General features: G+C 26.5%; 2 protein-coding genes across 2 annotated transcripts in view; both read right to left on the bottom strand.

Annotated features, from left to right (window-relative positions):
- The window catches only part of LOC122504189, a 224,133-nt gene that overhangs the window by 54,749 nt on the left and 151,277 nt on the right, over window positions 1-18,107 (bottom strand). The gene's annotated exons all lie outside the window — the stretch shown is intronic.
- LOC122504190 lies at window positions 10,848-11,783 on the bottom strand. The gene is made up of 2 exons (XM_043615127.1): window positions 11,733-11,783; window positions 10,848-11,651 (listed from the first exon to the last, which is right to left on the bottom strand). Exon 2 carries the CDS (start codon window positions 11,592-11,594, stop codon window positions 10,905-10,907), a length of 690 nt encoding a protein of 229 aa, XP_043471062.1. The 5' UTR covers window positions 11,595-11,651; window positions 11,733-11,783; the 3' UTR covers window positions 10,848-10,904.

Here is an 18,107-nt window from a genome sequence, read left to right as displayed (position 1 = left end):
ATGTAACCTTACACAGTGTCGCGTAACCAAGTTCGTACACCTGTCTAATTTTATACATTTTCTCTGTATTTTATTTCAATTTTCAATTATTAATTTTTGTATTTAAAAATTATACTGTGGTAGGATCTTCCAAAAAATTGATCCAGAAATTAATTTTAGTTTTAATTATGAATAATATTAAACAATAAAAACATTATAGCATGGATCTCAAAAACATTGAAATCTTTGAAAATCTAAATTTAATTTTTTTTAGTATGACCAATGACTATAAGCAAGCCTTTTAAAAATTATCTTTTGTATCAGTTGAGTCTTTGTAAAATTTAATTGAACATGATTATATCCTCTTAGTTTAAATTTTTTTTTAATAATATCAAACAATATTTCAGTATATTTGTCTTTCTTTATGATTAAGTCATTAGACAATTTTGTTAATATCAGTAGTTTAATGTTAGTGACATATGTTTACTGTTTTTTAACTTTCAGGCTTATTTGTTTTAGTGCTGTGTTGTATTAAGAATGCTCTTAAAAATATTATTTGCAAATATTTTACATTTTACAAGTTAGTCAAAAGCATAATCTGATTTGAGCTTATATGTCATTTGTTTTATTAGTAATTCAGCTTGAAATTTCGATGGTTATTATTCAATAAAATAATAGTATTCGATATTTCCTTGTAAAAGATAAAGTGGTGAAATATGTAAGAATTTTAATTTGAATAATTTTATTAAATATATTTAATTACGAATTTAATAGTCGGTTGTAAAAAAAATTGCTCAACTTAAATTACTTGAAAAGGACAAGTGTTATAGTTAAGTTATAATTTGTCTTGCTTGCCAATATTACTAAAAATTGGAATCTAGTTTTATCCTTTTTTCTAACATTAATGTTTTATGAAGTAAAATTCATGTTTATCTATAGAAGCAAACCTAATATTTACAAGTAATTTTATTTATATTGGTAATTTTTTTATACAGATATTTTTTTTCCGGACAAGAGATATTTACTGAAATTTACCTCAATAACACTCACATGTAAAATCTATAAAAATTTTACACGAAAAATAACCTACTTCTGTTATTAGTTAACATTTATAAGGCATGCATATTTTATATTTATAACTATGTATTAATTTGCCTTTACCATGTGCGTTACTTAATAACTCCAAATGCATCCCTTGTAACATTCAGAAAAACCCATTTAAATACTATATCCCATTTAATGAAGCAATAAGTATAATAAGCTATGATATACTTTTTTTTGTTCTATGTTCTATGTTTATATTATGTTTTTTTATAAGTACCCTTTATTTTAAATTAAACGATTATTATATAGTTTGTTTATGTTATTTATAGCTAAATAAAAAAATTAAAGCTTTCTTATGCTTAACCGATACCCAACCTGTTGAAGCTAAGTTTTGTTTCTAGTATTTTTGGTGTTTTGCTTCGTAATATTTCACATTCTTCAAAATAATGCACATTTAACTTGTGCATTCTACTTGGATTTATCCCTTTATCGTGGACCAGATAAATTTCTTTTTTCTCAATAATTGATTTCTCAAAAATAATCCATATTCTTCCTCTGTCATATATTTCTGAATTCAGGTTCACTAAAATGTTCTTCTGTGTGAATGGCAATAGTCTTGTTGTGCGAACATTTTGCTGAGTAAGAGTGTTTAATGTCATTGTTTTCTTTTTTTTCTCCATGTTTATAGTATCTGTTTTCCTTTCAAATTTGTATATTTCTTCATTTTTTATTTTGTTTTTCTCATTTGATTCGAGTAAAAATTTATCCAAAAAATATTTTTGATCTTTTTCTGATAATTTTCTATTTCTTTCAATAATTTCTAAACTTTCTTTATTAACACTTTTGTGAGATGAAAAAGTCTTATTTATGTGAAATTCTTCTTCCTCAGCATATGTATCTGCTGAAATTATAACGTCTTCATTTAACCTTTGACCACCTAATTCTTCTTCTTTTTTTCTTTCTTTAGTTTCCATATCTGATTGTTCTTCAACTAATAATTTGATTTTACCCGGGGGTTTTCCTTTTCTTGGTTTTATAATAGGACTGTCGGAATTCACATATTGTATTATTGAAAATAAATTATCTATGACCGTGATATTCTGATGATTAGTCTGTTTATTATCTAAAAATTCTTCACTCTTCTCAATAATTTTTTTGTTGCTTTTCTGGTCTGATTTTATCTTTTTTAATCCACGGTTAATTTTAGATTCTGAAATATCATTGTCTTGTTGTAAAATTTCGTTAATAGGACAGGCATAATTTTTTAATAGCTTTTCTTTCTTTATCTCCATTGTAAAGTTGGTTTTTTTCGCATCAGGATTTTGTACAGTTTCCTCTTTATTTACTTTATTATAAATAATTTTCTTGTAGATGGATTCATCATTTTCGGTAACATGTGGTGGTTCATTTACAGAAGTTGAGGTGTTGTGATACAATAGTTCTTTATCCTTTAGAAGGTTTATATTTGTGAGTGAATCCCTAAATATAATAGGTGGTATTACGAAATCATAATCGCGTTCCCTTTTAAATTTATGTCTGTCTTCTTTAAAATCGTTTGTTTCGAAATTGTCATTTTCAAAATATGGTTCCTCATAATTCATATACGAGTCATCATAATTAGTGCAACTATAATCTCTATATTCTTCTCTTACGTAATCATCCTGTATACCATTGTATCTTTTACATTCGTCTCTGAGATAAATGCTTTCTTCTTCGTCGATAAATCTGTGCTGTAAATTTCTGTTTTGAATGTTATACTCTTGAAAATTTTCATCAGCGTTATAAAAAATTTTTTTTTCATAATCCTGAGATGTTACGTCTATACTTTGCCATTGATCTTTGGAATTCATGGTCCCATTTTGGTTGTTGAATTCGTTGTTGTCATTGGACCTTCTATTAAATCGTTGCCTTTGTCGTCGGTTCTTTCCTTGTTGAGGTTGGTCACATAGTTGTTCATATTTATATATCGCATCTTGTTCATATGGGTGATTCTCCAAAAAACCTCATTTTACATGTAATCAAGATTTTCTAAATAATTATAATCATTTGGGAAAATACCAAGTCATATTTCCCTATTTTATCACTTTTTCTAAATGTTCTGCAAGAAAAAGTTGTAAAATTTTATTGTTTAATACATTTTTAAAATATTTTACCACCTCAAAATCGATTTTCTAACCTGTCATCTAAGTGCTTTTCATTTTTTCAATAGGTAAAACAATTATTTAAAACATGAAAATTGGTACTTTATTAATTTTTTCTAAAAGTTATGATATTTAAGAATAATTTTCAAAAATATAAATAAAATATGTCGTGTAGTTTTTTTAAATATAGAAAATGAAATTTGTCATGTAGTACCGCGTCATTCCTCTCACTCGTTGAATATTATCCAATATTTTTGCTGTGCGTAGAGATATTGATTAATTATTGTGATCAATATTTAAATTAACATCTCTAATATTAATTTCTTAAGTTACTTTTTAAAAAATGTCATTATTTTGCGTTAAAAAAATTAAAATTGAGACATAAGCAGAGATTCACAACCTAAAGCGTCATTCCTCTCACCCCTAATAAAAACAATATTAATATATATAAATTGATCGCAAATTTTTTTCACATAAAGTTATCCTTTATAAACATGATAGGGCATTCTAAGCTGGAGGAAAATTATTTGTCAATTAAATAAAATTAAAAAATGTTGAAATCGTCATTCCTCTCACCCGTCATTCCTCTCACTTTTTTGAATAAAAATTAAAAATTGATATGATTGTCGGTTGTTTACAAACTGCCAGTGAAAAGTGAACCTAAAATGTATGAAAAATAATTTTTGACAATTGTTTAAAGAGATTTTTGATAACTGTAAGTATTTCAAAATCTATAAAATTTACAGATAATAGTAATAAATTATAATTTTTAAATAATTTTTTGTAAATAGAAAAATATATATAATAAAAAACGCCGGCGCCAAATTTTAACCTCTTAATTTTTTTGTAAATTTTAATTTAAAATATATACTTTAAAAGCTAAAAGTTAGCATGATCATGCTATAGAGGTGGTAGATTTTTGAAAGCTCAATATAATTGACTGCATTAATCCATAAATAATAATTTTTTTTCTTTTCTGTTTGTAACTCACAAAAAGGAGTATTTCGGGAGAATCACCCATATATATTATTTTGGTTTTTCGCATTTTTATGGTTGTACCGAATCTCATCAAAATCATCTATTTCATCATCAAAATAATTAAAATCTCCGACATAATCACTTTCTTCTATCCTATGCCCATCTTGTATAATGTTATAATTATCTTGGTATAGGTTTCTGTGCCATTGATGTCTAGAAATATTTTCTTGATCTTTTATTTCACAATTATATCCCTCCGATTTCCATCTTTGTATGTGGCCTTCTCGTAATAGTACTTCATATACTGATTTCATTTTTAATTACTACAATTCACAAACATAAACAATGAAAAATAAGTGATTCGTTTAACTTCTCTTTAGTTGGAACTGATTTTCAATCTAAAATATCGATAACAATTTTTTTAGAAACGTAGTGCGGTAACACTATTTTCTTATATCCGCTCATGTTACAAAACTCTACTGCTTTTTTAAGTTTATACCATTTGACCGTTTTTGATAATTTATAGAATTGCTTGACCGACATAATTACTTGAAAAAAAAGTTTTTTGCAGTTTTTTTTACTGTATTATTTGATCAATTATTTTTTGAATTTTAACACTAATTTGTTGATTTATTTTTAAATAAATTATTTTATTAAAAAAAATATTTTTAAATTTATTTAATTCTTATAATTTATTATTTCAAAATGGAAATTAAAATTACAATTATTATTTTAATTATCTTTCAATAAAAAATGCCAACAGTTTTGTTTGAAATAAATTTATATATATTGTCCTCTTTAATTCTCTGCTAGTTGTGACCGGCCTTGACTTTGCAATTCTACCCAGTTTGAATCGTCAGCACTCTTCCTTAATCTTGGAAATGTGTTATATATTATTTAAATGGCTGTCTTTTGTTAGTTGAAGATGCACATATATCAATATTTCAAATTTAGTAAATTGATTTTCTTTTAATCAAATAAAAAGTAATTAATTGAAAGTTTTTTTTTCTAAACTTGAATATTTATTATTAAAAAAATTCCCATCTTTAACAATCTTTTTTTTTAAGCAATCTTTATATTAATTAATGTTTATAAACCAAGTAAATTTTTTTTATTTGAATTAATTATCATTTTAAAAAATAACGAGATTAACATAAAGAAAATTTGTAAAATAAAATAGTTTCAGTAAAGTATCTGTTTTCTATAACATGCTTACGTCGCCTTATTCTGCTTTTATTTTATTTGATTTAAATCTATTATTCGTTAAAATGAATATGAAGTAAAATTTATTTAAAATTATAATTTTACAATTATTTGTTTTTCATTTAAATATCTTAATTGTTTAAATTAAACTTTTCTGCAAAAATATTCTTATTAAAAAAATCTTGAATCCTTGATCCTTTATGTATAGGTTTATAAACACATTTTTTTTATTTATTTATTTTTTTTAACTTTGAGTCATCATCCTAATTAATCGTCATCATTTTTCGTAAATTCTTTTTTTAATCCTCTCACTTGTCCAAGTGTCCTACGCACTTCCGACAAGGTTGTTTTTTTTATTCGAGGAAAAGGGGTCGCTTTTTTGAGGAAACTACAGCTTGCCGATTGCAAGTGTAGTTACCGTTCCATAGAAACTCGACTTTAGCGAGTATAAAAAAAATTAAAATTCACACTTTTCACAAATTCAGTATTTCTGAATAAAAAATTTTATTTCTAAAAAGAGAAGTTTTATTAACAACAATTTCATTTAGATAAATAATTGGTGCATCAGCACGAAATTCAATTCAATGTGTATTTGCGTTTTGTGTAATTGTATAAGTGTCAAAAAAAATATTTTCTTCTAAAAATAACTATTTCCAACCTTTATAAATTTTTTTTATTCTTTTAACAAAATATAAAAGGGAAATCCCACCGCTGCCACCATTAATGTTATGTTTGAATTCGATTGTTTATAATTTAATTATTATTTATTTGAAAGATTTTATATTTTAATCGAATTCGGACTTAACTGTATTAAAAAGAATTTTTAATAGTCTTAAATCAATAAAACACTCAGTATTTTATAGTAAGAAATGAATGTTAAGTTTATTTCGAAAAAATACTGTTATTAAAAATTTAGGATCCCCTCTTTAAGTACGTTATCAGTTCAACGTCTCCGATTAGACGGTATTTAAGGTTTATGATAGAATATTAAAAGATGGGTGGAAATAGGTTGTAAGACACAAATAATTACTCTAAAATATTAATGACATAATCTAGGTTATTTTATTTAAAACATAAGAATAAAGTAGTAATAGCAAGAAAAATACAGTAATAGTTACAATAAAATTATCCCTTGAAAATAATGTATACATATATATATATATATATATTCAGTATTAAGAATTATTAAAATTGCCCCCTTTAAGAATACAGTAAACGATGTAAATTCTTTAACTTTCGTAACATGAACACTTTCATTAAACTAAGAAAATTACTATATTAACATTAATTTCACCTTGTGTGTGTGTATGTGTCATGAAAATTTATAAATGTGGAATTATTATATAGTTTACTCACCAATTGTAAATTGTAATTTACAATGAATTAATTTCTTTTTAGTACGAGAAAAATCCTTTTCTCTTTTTTATTATATAGGGCAATATCGACACTTATGGATAATATCCCGTTTTTAATTTCAATTATGCTCTTATCGATATTTTATACTTTTTACTCTTTATAAAAACGTAATTTCGTTTTCTTTGTTTTTTTAAAATTAAATTTTTACTCTCTGATTGGTCTAAATCTGAGACAATATTCAAAAATAATATTTGTAATGCTTAAAATTCGGGATCACCGTATTTAAACATTTATCTTATTTTCTGAATAAATTCCAGAATTTAAAGAGACTGAAAGTAAAAGGTCTTAGATCTCAAATACAAGGCTTGAATTTCATTATCTTGTATTTGATTTTTTTTAAATATATTATGACATTAACTGAACTTCACTTTGATATTTTAATTAAATCACTCAGAAAAACACTATAGCTTAGAGCTAAATAAATTTTACTTTCTTATTTTTCTCTTTTATTTTCAAATCACTCTTTTAAATATTCACTTTTTTAATATTTTACTTCTTTACTTGTTTTTTTTGTATATTTTGATATATTCTTTTTTATTTGATTCCTTTTCTTTAAATATTCTTGTTAAATAACAATATCAGATTTCTATAAATCTATCTTTTTAAGAAAACACTCACTTCAATATTTGAGGTTCAACCCTTGTTTTTGGGGATAAGAAAAATAATCTACTTCCGCCTTTTGCGGGAAAAGAAAAAATAAGGATATAGTAAACGTCCGCTCTGCGGGAAATACTCAATAAAAAAAATCAAACGTCCGCCTTGCGGGAAATGATTATTAAGACTCTCCGATTAATCCTAAAAGGAAATCGTTCACACCTTAGAATTTGACTCAATTTTGTAGGTGGGAGAAACTTATGCACACGGCCCGCCAATACTTTATTGTTGCTAAGGAAGCTTTTTGCAAGCTTGCAAATTCCTTGGTAAATGGCGTGATACAGTTCGTTGTTCTCTATTGGATTTTGCACGTGTGTATATGTATTCTCCTTTATTAGTAATTTTTTATAAGTACTTTAAAGAGTCTTGGTGTAAGTGGCTACTTTTGCAGAATTGACGAATTCCCGAGACGGTCGCTACATTTCCTTAAATGATTTCTTTTCATATTCTTTTTATCGAGACGATAATTTAGTAATTTTAAATACTAAAAGAAAATTTAAAATAACTATTTCTTTTTATGGATTTTCTCTATGGTTTGTAATAACAAATTGATGAGTAATATATCCTTATTAATAAAATCAGATGTCTGTCTGTACATTGCTTAAAACTTCAAAATGTTAACATGATTAGTTATTATGGACATCAGGGATTCCAAAAATATTCTTAAAAAATTTAATGTATGTACGTATGTATGTACGTATGTATGTACGTATGTCTGTCACAAAAACTTTGTACCCCAATCACACAAAAACATGTAAATCGATTTAAGTCCAACTTGGTAGGTTATTAGGTATTGACCCAAGGAAGGTTTATAAATTTACAGATTTAAAAAATATTAATTAGAACGGGAGATATTCAATTTCTTCAAAAAATTCAAAAAATCGCAAATTTCAAAATTTTTAATTTTTTCATGGATTGCTTTTAAAGTTTCTATACTTGAGTATCACATGTTATTTAGTCACATTTTAGCATAATTTTGCAAAAAATAAAGTCCTATAACTAATATGTAAGTATACAAATGTTTTCAAAAAATCAAAAATTTCAAAATTTTACATTTTTCATGGATAGCTTTTAATCTTTCTATATTTGAGTATTACATGTTATTCAGTCACATTTTAGAATAATTTTGCAAAAAATACTATCCTATAACTAAGATGTAAATATAAAAATATTTTCAAAAACTTCAAAAAATGGAAAATTTCCAAATTTCACATTTTTAATGGATAGCTTTTAAACTTTCTAAAATTCAATATTATATGTTATTTAGTCAGATTTTAGCATAATTTTGCAAAAAATACTATCCTATAAGTAAATATAAAAATATTTTCAATATCAAAAAATCGATACTAATTACTATGAAGTTTAATTCAGTAGTATTTTTGGAGTCTCTGATTATTATTTTGACGTAAAAATAGTGTAATTGAGAATTATTTATCAAATTAATCTAATATTTTCAAGAATTTCAGAAATATTGAAAATGCAAATTTTTTATGATTAAAATGATATTGCAGGATGTCAAGAAATTGTAAGTCACCTCTGATACAATACAAGCATATTATATGCCACTAGGCAAAAACTTATATGTTAAAACGTTTTTTTTATTTTAACTCTAGATTTAACTTTTAGAGATGTTTTGAGCAATGTAAAGACAAAAGTTAACACGGTGTCTATTTTATTTAACAAAATTTCCTGCTTTGTCCTTTTTCACGGTTTATCTTTTTTTTGTTAAATTTAAATTTACTTGATTTTATCCATAAATAAATCTACAAATGGCTATAAAAATTTACTTATTTTTATGAAAATACTCTTTCTTAAGTTCATATAAAATATAGATTATATTACTAGCTGTCGTACCCGTCTACGACAGTTTTTTGTTTCTACTAATACATTTAACAGGGTAACTACCAAATGGGGAAAACTGGAAAAAGCTGGGAATTTTCCAATCAAATTAAGAAAAAGTTTCATTATATTAATTCGCTTTTAAAAAATTGCTTTTTACTTTAATTTTTATTGATGTATAATATTTATGAAAACAGACCCGGGTCAAAATTTAAGCCCTACTTTCAGTCTAAAATATAGGTCTTATGTTAGGTTTTAGCAGTCGTAACCTTTGCGATACAATTAGTTCCAATTAGACTCTACTATAACTCCAAAAACTGGGTGGGAAATTTGATAAATTTTTAATGCATTAATTAAAGTACTACAAATTGACAAATATTGTTCTCTGCATTTGAATTGGTTAAAATAACTAATTTGATAATAAAAAGTCAATCACTGATTCAAATAGTAATATTTTCCTACTGAAATAGCTATAATGGTACCTAACTAATTATTATTTTTTTCCGGTCAAATTAAATTCCTGAGCTATTTCCTTATTTTCCAAATTGGTAGACACACTGTTAAATGTATTGGTAGAAACTAAAACCCGTCGAAGACGGGTACGACAGCTAGTAATATATATATATATATATATATATATATATATATATATATATATATATATATATATATATATATATATATATATATATATATATATATATATATATATATATATTAATCCTTAGCATTTATTTTATGCTTGTCTAGTGTAAGGTGTACTTAATTTTAATTAACAAGTTTACCCATTTTATATTCTATATAATCTTAATAAAATTTTTAAAAAATATTTTAAAAAAATTAAAATAGTTACGTTTCGAACGTAACACAAGGTGACATAACTAAGCTCAAAATAATAATTAGAGATAATTTAAGTGTAGAATTATTTCTTAATAAAAAACCATGTCCTTGGTTTAAATCGAAGAAGCCTTCAAGTTTTGAAGATGTTGGGCAAATTATTTACTTTGTAAATAAAATGCAAATTTAAACATGTGAATGAATTCATTGAATGATAATAACATTTTGTAAAAATATGATTATTATTTTATAAAATTGTACATATATTTTATTTCGAATTGATTAATTATTCAAGTTTTAAATTAATTTGAACTACTTTTTAATACACTTACATGTATTTCACGAATTTTTACAGATCATACCCAATTTACTTACATGTATTTACCTTATTTTATTTATTATAAAATATATTTATAGAAACAACTAATATTCAATGGATTTATACATTATCATAATAATAGTTTTTTTTAAATTTATATGTAATATGTAATTTTATGGAAAATGATAATAAATTCAAGTAAACAATTATTAATTGTGATTAAAACCAATATAATTTTTAAGATAAAAATAATCGTTTATATAATAGGATATTATAAAAACAACACTCCAAACAATCAATATTTAAACATCTTTATTGTTTAATATATTTATGTTTAATTGTCAAATTATAAACTTATATTTTTGATAATAAATAATATTAATATTTTTGAACTTAATAAACATTTTTTATAAACATTTTTTTATAAACATTTTTGGTATACTTAATTTGTTATTAAGGTTTGTAAATATCTTGTACCTAACTATTAAAGAAACTTACAGTTTGGCATCTTTATGACACTTTTTGGATTTTTCTTTGGTAGAATTATTAATCACATTATAACGTTTGGCTATGAAATGAGCTCTTGTTATAAGATAAAATGACACAATAGATTTTGTGAATTCTACTGTGTGGTTTTCACAACCAATTAATGGAAGTTTGTACTTTTCCAATTCTTGGGTAATATGAAAGAAAGTATCACAATTTAGCTGTCCTCCAGCTACAATACTTAAAATGACATTTTCTAACGTCTCTGTTAGATTGTATAAAATTTCAGATGGATATTTCAATCTCCCTTTGTTGCACAAGTTTATCATTTTAAATTTTGCATCATCCCGTTCATGATTGTCTGTAATTGTTGTAGACAAGCATTCATCACATTTAGTTAATCGTTGTGCTCGGAAAGCTACATAGCCAGCCACAAATCCTTGTACGAATTCTTCCGTTCTAGAAAGTCGCTCGTCGTGATCTCTCACTTTATCTAAGAAATTAGGAATTGATTCAATGGATGGGTCGTCATCCGAAATAATTCTCTCTAAAGTTGAACAAATGTTGCTGAATCGATTGTCATCAATATCTTTACATGTGAGAAGAGCATTTAAGATTTCACAACCCTCTACATTACTTCCTCGTTTTGGTTTTATGAGCGAGTATGTACTTAATAAGCGAAAGATTTGGGCAAACATCTTCGAGTCCGGATGATCGTTTCCACCACAAGCTTGCCTCACAAGACCAAAAAATCTCTAAATATGAAACCGAAAGTAATTTTCAGTCGAAAATGTAAAAATAAAATTGTGTTTTCAATAATAAAATGTTTTATTTACCTCAAGAGCATCTTGATTCCCACACAGCACATGATATTTCCTAAATATTTTCTGAATATTTCACTGAAAGATTGAAATATTTCAGTGCAAAGTTCTAGAAATATTTCTGCAAACAGGAAAATGTCCGCTTATGTGGGAATATTGACGCGAAAGTTGAGAAAATATTTCATTGAAATATTTTGGAAATATTCAACTGAAATGATGCGCACTGGTCGAACTCAGTTTCTATGGCCTGTAGAGCTGCGCAGTAGTTTTTGGCTTACTATATCCTATGGGTTTTAAAATATTTCAGAAAATTCCTATTGGTTTGAGGTGTTTAACAAATTTTTCCATTTTGTGAAATATTTTCACAATATTGCAGAATCTTTATGTGTAATATTGCAGGAATATTTCAATGAAATATTTTCTCAACTTTCGCGTCAATATTCCCACATAAGCGGACATTTTCCTGTTTGCAGAAATATTTCTAGAACTTTGCACTGAAATATTTCAATCTTTCAGTGAAATATTCAGGAAATATTTAGGAAATATCATGTGCTGTGTGGGTTCAATCTGCTAGTCATAAGATAACAAAGATCAAATTTCTCTTTCAAGGAAGCGAATATTTCAAGCGTTGATTTTAACATCACTTTAAGCCCAACAAATGTACTTTGACTTATAAAAGGTGCATTATGTGCTTTACTTAGTTTCCCAAGCATCCAAATATTCCACGAAATTCGAAATGTGCTATAAAAAACATTTTGTATTATTTTACAAATTTATAAAGGAACGTGTTTAAATATAAAATATTTTTTTATACTGAAATAATTTTTAATAAAATTTTTATCGAATTCCATGACAAATGTAATTATTCTAAAAAATTGTAATTTAAAAATTCTGTTGATAAAATTATTTATTAGTGTTCAATTTCAAGACATTTTCAATTATTCAATAAATTATCAAGTTTCATTATTTAATAAATTACTATGTTCTATAATAATATTCGATAATAAGTTATTGAATTTTAAATAAAGATTTGAATTTAAAATTTTTAAAATCTTAATGCATTAAAAAATACGTACATTATATTCATCAGAATTTTCTCGTATTGCATTTTGTGGAGATCGTGACATCATTGAATTGATTAATTTTGAAAATCTTTCACAGAAGTTTCGTGTGCTTTTATAATCTTTTAAATCAAGATGACAATCAGCATAGCAATCCATTGCTATGTAAACTGGTTCAGAAAACAACTATAAAATTTTTTAAGTATGATGTTATTGAAATATTTATAATACTAGTGAAATAAATTATTTATTTAATCTAAAATTTTAATAATTATTATTAAAATTAACTTACATAAAAAGCCATTGGTACATTCATCTTCTGATAGTATTTCGGGTCCAAGTGATCTGGAGTTAACTTAAACGCCACTTTCATATTATAAAATTTCGCTTTTTCACAATCCAGTACAGCCCTCCAATGTTTCTTTTTAATAATTCCATCAGTACTCTATAAATATATGTATTTTGTTATAAACTGAAATATTGCTAGAAGTGTTTTGAATAAGAAAGAATTACTTACCAACGTTTCTTCCCTTGAAACTAGTGAATTCCTAACATTTTTAACCAAATGTGGGAAGTCTGATAAAAACCAGAGCTGTTCTGTTTGACTTTTTGGATGATCACAAGAAAAATTAAAGGCATTTATTCCGAATTGAGTCCACATACCGCGATTCCATTGTGCTCCATCGCTGACAACTGCTTGCACGTGTATGCCACAAACATACAATAGATTGATGCATTCCATCACTAAATGGCTCAATATTTTGCCAGACGCACAACCTTTGCTTAAGAAACAAGCTAAAGATTGTACCCAGTTTCCTGCAAGTGGCTGGAACATGAGAACTAGGGCATGGTCTCCCAATTCGCGGCACTGGTTAACTGGTGTATGATCACCAAGGTCTGTGAATCCATTAAAACGAAAAGTCTTTTTTATCGAAAGATACATTTTCAGATAACTTCATTTCATCCAAAAGAAGAACAACTGTAAAGATAAATTTTTGTTATTAAAATTTTATTTGATAATAATATTTATATTTTTACCTCTCTTTTCCATAGGAGTGAAATCTGAACATTTTTCCTTCAGCGCGTTAAAAACGTTTAATTGAAAACCATATGCAGAATTCATTTTCGACAAATATTTATCTAGTGTTTGTAAACTTGGAATTATAAGAATTTTTCTTTCTCGGATATGTTTATATAAGCTCTTATTTTTTATTCTCATAAGTAAACATTCGTAAATCCACTTAATTTCATAGCGCCTTCCTCTTGGACCTTTAACTTTTGCAGCGTCGAAACATGCTTTGACAGCTTGTTGCTGCTCTAGTGGCAATTCAGCTATTTTTTGGTCCAGTATTACTTCCTTTATAGAGGAACACTTATTTTTTAATTGATTAACTTCCTGCCTTAACTTCGTGACCTAATAAAAATGAGAAACAACACAAATTTTCAAGTTACGTATTTTTTTTATGGTTTCTGGTATATAAAAATAAAATCAATATTTACTTTGGTTTTTAGTCGTTGAACTTTCTTTTTCAAATTTCGAATGTTGTCAAATTTCTGCTTTACGGTTTTCAACTGCTCTCGTTTCCTCCTCACAGCCTTGTTATCAATTAATTTTCTTCTTTTTTTGCGACATGGAATACAACGTTCACTTCGAGAATTCGCTTTCAAATAACCTTCACATTGCTCGAATCTGAAATATAAATTAGATAAAAAGAAAGCAGAAAGAAAATGATTTTTAATTTTTTAAAGCATTTTTACATTTTACCAACCTTGATGAATTTTCTAGACCCATACATATCTTTATATTATCTAATATTTTAATATTATCATTAACATCTTGTATGCATTCAATGTTTTTCTTTATTCCTGGTAGACTCCTTTGAATATCTTCAATGTATATCTGAAAAATACCAAGTCATTAGTATTGATTGAGCGAAAAGACATGAAATTTTTAGTCCTCTTCGAAATATTAAAATGTCTTTATTGCATACCTTAACAGACAAGTCTTCATCAATTATTACTTTTTTCGGGCTTTCACACATAGAATTCCATTTTCCTATAATAATTCTATCCCGGAAACCCATCGCTAAACGCCAACCTTTTGGTAGACCCGTTTGAAGTTGACGTTGTAATGCATTAAATGTGCAAGCTTCTTTTGTCCTCTCCTGTAAAAGTATATTATAATAGTTATATAAAAATTACATTTAAAATGAAATTTAATTATTTATTATTTATAAAATTTTAGTCACAATGTGACAAGATTTAGTTAAAATCTTTTCTTGCAATGGAATTCGTTTTAGGCTACGAGATTCATGCTTTACTATCAATTTTCCATAATTTTCAGGCTCGTTATTTCTTACTGCAGAAAATTTCTCCGAAAAAAATTTTATTTTTAATTTCTTCATAATATTAACATACGTAAATGTCAAATTTTAATTGCTATAAAACAACTTACACTTAGCGTGACACCAGTATTTTCATTTACAATAACGTTTTCAGTACAAGGTTAACAAAGGTCAGTAGAAAAACAATTTTTGGAAATTGAACAGCTATCACGATTTATCATCTGTAACAATATTAATAATGTTGAGTGATCAAAATAATATAAATTATTATGTTAAAATTCTTCTTACAGATTTACTATTAAGTATTTAAAAAATTAATGTTAATTAAAAATATTACTAGTCTGGAACGAAATATGACTGGTATAATTATTTTTTAGCAAAGGCACATTTACACAATCATTATCCTGTGAGCATAATTATAAAATAAAAATGTTAAGCATTTATTAGCAATTTAAAAAAACTTTCGTCAATTGTTTTTAATATACCTTTATCGGTACGGCACTTTTCTTTAAAGTTACTCGTAACTTTGGGATAATTTGGATTGTTCCGTCAGGCATCTTGTGTTGAAAAAAAGATTCAATATCTTCATTCCTGAAATGTGCCTCACATATCGTGTCGGAATCAGAAAATTCTATTCCTAAAACATCTTTCCACTTTTTCCTTAAAGCAGGATGCTACAATAGAAAATAAAAACAAAATTTAATTTACTTCCTAAATAATTTTACATTAAAATTATTTATATTTTATTTACCTTAGGTACTTTGAAGAAGCTCCGAGTTGTATTATTTTTTTTCATTTGCCTTGCACTAATATTGCACTTTGCGCATTTTCGATGCATAGTGGTTTTTCTCCTCTTCAGTAATTAAAATTTTTTGTTTCAATATTATTTTCTTAATTTCTTACTTCCATATAAAATTTTAATTAGTAAAAAAAATTAGCAAAAGTCAAAATTAAATTAACAATACATAATACCTTCTCATATTATGAAAATGTAAAAACTAATAATTAACAGTAAAAATATTGCAAAATGAAATCTAATAATATTTCACTTATATAAAAACATAACCTTGAAATAATTTCAGTTACAATTTTACAAAAAGTTTCGTTATTCACTTACTAAGTACATAAATTTCTAAATAAAATAAATAAATTTTTTTAAATTTTAACTAACACTATAAATAAGCAATAATGTATATATAATTTTGTAAATATTAATCATTCTGAACTTACCTCATCCATAATTATTTTCCAGTGCACAACAAAATTCAAAACAAAAAATTAACTAAGAAAGACATGTTCACTTTAAAACTTCAAGTATATATGCGATTGCTGCGCTACGCACGGGATGTTTTAGAAGCAACAGCTTACGACAAGAATTAGCTTATTATAATATACACTACATTGGTCTCCTGTAGTCTATTCTCCATGATTGTAACCGTGCTCGTATAGTCTTTTTCCACTAAACTTATCAACTCACGCTCATCTAGCAACGTTTCCATACGAAATTTCCAGTTACTGAAATTTGTTCCGTCAAAAAGAGGAATCTTATATTTATCTTCTTCCGCCATTGTGTTTAACCTCACAACGCACAAACACTGTCAAGCACAAATATACATATCAATTTCTTTTTGATTTTGTTCACGCAACTGGGCCCATAACCTGTTAATTATCTTAGCCAAGATGAAATTGCGAATCTGACGAAAGGCATTAAAAGAAGGTTTAATACACTAAACAAATTTATTTATTAATATGAATAATAAAAGGAATAAAAAAATGTGAATCGTGTTCACAAGTCACGAAACTACAACTGTCGATATGAAAAGAAAGGTAGTAAAGAAAAACACATTGCGACGACAGCGCTATTGGCTGATGAGTAAACTAATTCGAATAAGTCCAGAGTTAAATTGTATCTTTTTCAACACGGACCTTCAATATACCATGCTTCGTTTGCATCAGTGAGCCACCGCACTACTAAACGCTTATCAACTCCAAGATTGCAATTGTGTGCGCCATCTATTGGTACATTCTCTCGAAGATCAAATTCTGGTATCCTTGTTGCAGCAGAAACACCCTTTACGCCATTAACAATACCTCCTATCACAAGTGCTTCTAGTCCATCTTGACGTATAGATTCATTTGTTCGCGATTCATAATTACCTACTCTATACATATATCCAAGTGTTTTCAATCATTTCACCTTGTGCGAGGCAATAAGTGCAACCACATCTCCAGTTGAATCTTTTCATTCTTAAAACATCAGGCCTAGCCACTGATTTTGCGATAAACATGATAGTTATAAATTTACTTATTACCTCTTGATTGTTTCGTATCCAACGGATTCCATTATGATACAGTTCCCTTAGTTCATTGGACACAGGGCGCAATATGCTGTTCATCGATGGATGCGTATTTAACACCCACAATCCAGTTAAGAACATATTTTTTGTCCTACCTGCACGGAAAGTATGTCATTTCGGGCACTTAAGGCGGGCGCAAAGTAACACATTACGCCCGGGAGTGGGAGAAGCGGGCGGAAAAGTATTTTGCGCCCGCTTGTATGACGTCAGCGGGCGGTAAAGTATTTTCCGCCCGCTTGTTAATTATTTGATTTTCTTCATTAAAATGCGACATTATCGACTTTCTTTTTATGTTGACTATAAAACTGCAAACATTTTCAACTTGTTTTATTTTGTCTATAAAAATTTGCAATTTTTTTTTTATTTTCTCTAAAAAAAAATAATGAGATATTTGGTTTTGTTCCCATTTCGTTTATCAAAATTGTCAATTTTAAAAGTTCCTGTTTCAGTTTTGTTTAATTATTAATTACTACGTTCTAAATAAATACTATGTTTCCAGAATACATTGTTTTTTATTTCTATTTTAAAACTTCTATCATTAGAGACTTCATTCGATATAATGTTTATATAGAGCTTAATTTTTAACTAATATGAGAGTTTAATCGTGCGTGCCCTCAATGCCATACT

This window comes from Leptopilina heterotoma, unplaced genomic scaffold (genome assembly GCF_015476425.1).
Source record: "Leptopilina heterotoma isolate Lh14 unplaced genomic scaffold, ASM1547642v1 Lhet_282, whole genome shotgun sequence".
NCBI lineage: Eukaryota > Metazoa > Arthropoda > Insecta > Hymenoptera > Figitidae > Leptopilina > Leptopilina heterotoma.
The sequence above is the reverse complement of the archived record's forward strand: the minus strand, read 5'-3'. Positions and strand labels throughout refer to the sequence as shown.

Excerpts from the sequence above, each read along its gene's own strand:
- LOC122504190 (XM_043615127.1), bottom strand. The coding sequence starts at position 11,594 with ATGTTTGCCCAAATCTTTCGCTTATTAAGTACATACTCGCTCATAAAA.